Source organism: Plectropomus leopardus, unplaced genomic scaffold, assembly GCF_008729295.1.
Source record: "Plectropomus leopardus isolate mb unplaced genomic scaffold, YSFRI_Pleo_2.0 unplaced_scaffold13272, whole genome shotgun sequence".
NCBI lineage: Eukaryota > Metazoa > Chordata > Actinopteri > Perciformes > Serranidae > Plectropomus > Plectropomus leopardus.
In genome coordinates, this window is record NW_024614139.1 from 1 (window position 1) to 1553 (window position 1553).

The 1553-nt window shown below is 41.6% G+C and overlaps 1 protein-coding gene across 1 annotated transcript; it reads left to right on the forward strand.

Moving 5' to 3' along the window:
- Positions 1–6: 6 nt before the first annotated feature.
- Positions 7–1550, forward strand: LOC121963921 (myosin-7-like; the record flags this gene model as incomplete). Its single annotated transcript, XM_042514155.1, has 7 exons — positions 7–44; positions 138–217; positions 309–514; positions 597–720; positions 818–954; positions 1061–1316; positions 1396–1550. Coding segments are annotated over exons 2-7 (956 nt in total), but the record flags the coding sequence as incomplete, so codon positions are not given.
- Positions 1551–1553: the final 3 nt, after the last annotated feature.

The following is a 1553-nucleotide window of genomic DNA, read 5'->3' on the forward strand; positions in this document are numbered from 1 at the left end:
GCTGTTATCTGTGCTCTTTGCCAATTATGCTGGAGCTGATTCAGGTACCCTGGAATGAATATCTTGTTCAGAAATAACAATGTTTTTTGTTTTTTTTTGTCTATGACATTAAGCCTTTGGGTTATTTTTCTGAACAGCTATGGCTGAACATGTTGAAGGCAAAAAAGAGAAGAAGAAGAAGGGTTCATCATTTCAGACAGTGTCTGCTCTTCATAGGGTATTGTTTATGATTGTTAAATGATATTTTGTATGATGCAGTGTTCCTCAACAGCCAACATGTGCTAATGTATGCCTCTTTATATTAACAGGAGAACCTGAACAAGCTGATGACCAACTTGAGGTCTACTCACCCTCACTTTGTGCGCTGCATCATCCCCAATGAGACCAAGACTCCTGGGGCCATGGAGAACCCTCTGGTGATGCACCAGCTGCGCTGTAACGGTGTGCTGGAAGGCATCAGGATCTGCAGAAAGGGCTTCCCCAACAGGATTCTCTATGGAGATTTCAAACAAAGGTATCATTTGATATGTTGAATGTTGACACATGCTAAATAATTCTCAAAGAAAATGTTAATATTATTTCCAATCTCTTTCCAGATATCGCATCCTAAATCCTGCTGCCATCCCTGAAGGTCAGTTCATTGACAGCCGGAAGGGAGCTGAGAAACTTCTCGGGTCTCTGGATATTGATCACAATCAGTACAAGTTTGGACACACTAAGGTATCATCTTAAATTGTTCTGATACTAGAAAAGTGGAACAATGCAGCAGGAGATGAAGTAGATGGAAAAAAAGTAAAATATCCATCGGTGCTGTTAGGTGTTCTTCAAGGCTGGTTTGCTGGGTCTGCTTGAGGAGATGAGAGACGAGCGTCTCTCCAAAATCATCACTGCTATTCAAGCCAGGTCCCGTGGTCTTCTGTCTCGTATTGAGTATCAGAAGATGGTGGAACGCAGGTACTCTTGTGCCCAGCCTATATTGTTGCTAAATATTTAAAGATTATTACTTTTTGATTTGTATAGTTAACTAAAGCCTTCCAATGTATTTTTAAAAATACTTCAGAGAGGCATTATTGGTGATCCAATGGAATGTCCGTTCATTCATGGGGGTCAAGAATTGGCCCTGGATGAAGCTGTACTTTAAGATCAAACCTCTGTTGAGATCTGCTGAGGCAGAAAAGGAGATGGCCAACATGAAGGAAGAATTCCTGAAGCTGAAAGAGGCTTATGCCAAATCAGAAGCTCGGAGGAAGGAACTAGAGGAGAAAATGGTTTCTCTTCTTCAAGAGAAGAATGACCTGCAGCTCCAAGTTCAAGCGGTAAGAATGCAACAATACTAACATTTCCCCTATGAACATGTAATTAAGAGATATGCTAATGAGATCACATGTTTGGCAGGAGCAAGATAACCTCTGTGATGCTGAGGAAAGATGTGAGGGGCTGATCAAAAACAAAATTCAACTGGAGGCAAAAGCCAAAGAGCTGACAGAAAGACTGGAGGATGAGGAGGAGATGAATGCTGAACTGACTGCTAAGAAGAGGAAGCTGGAGGATGA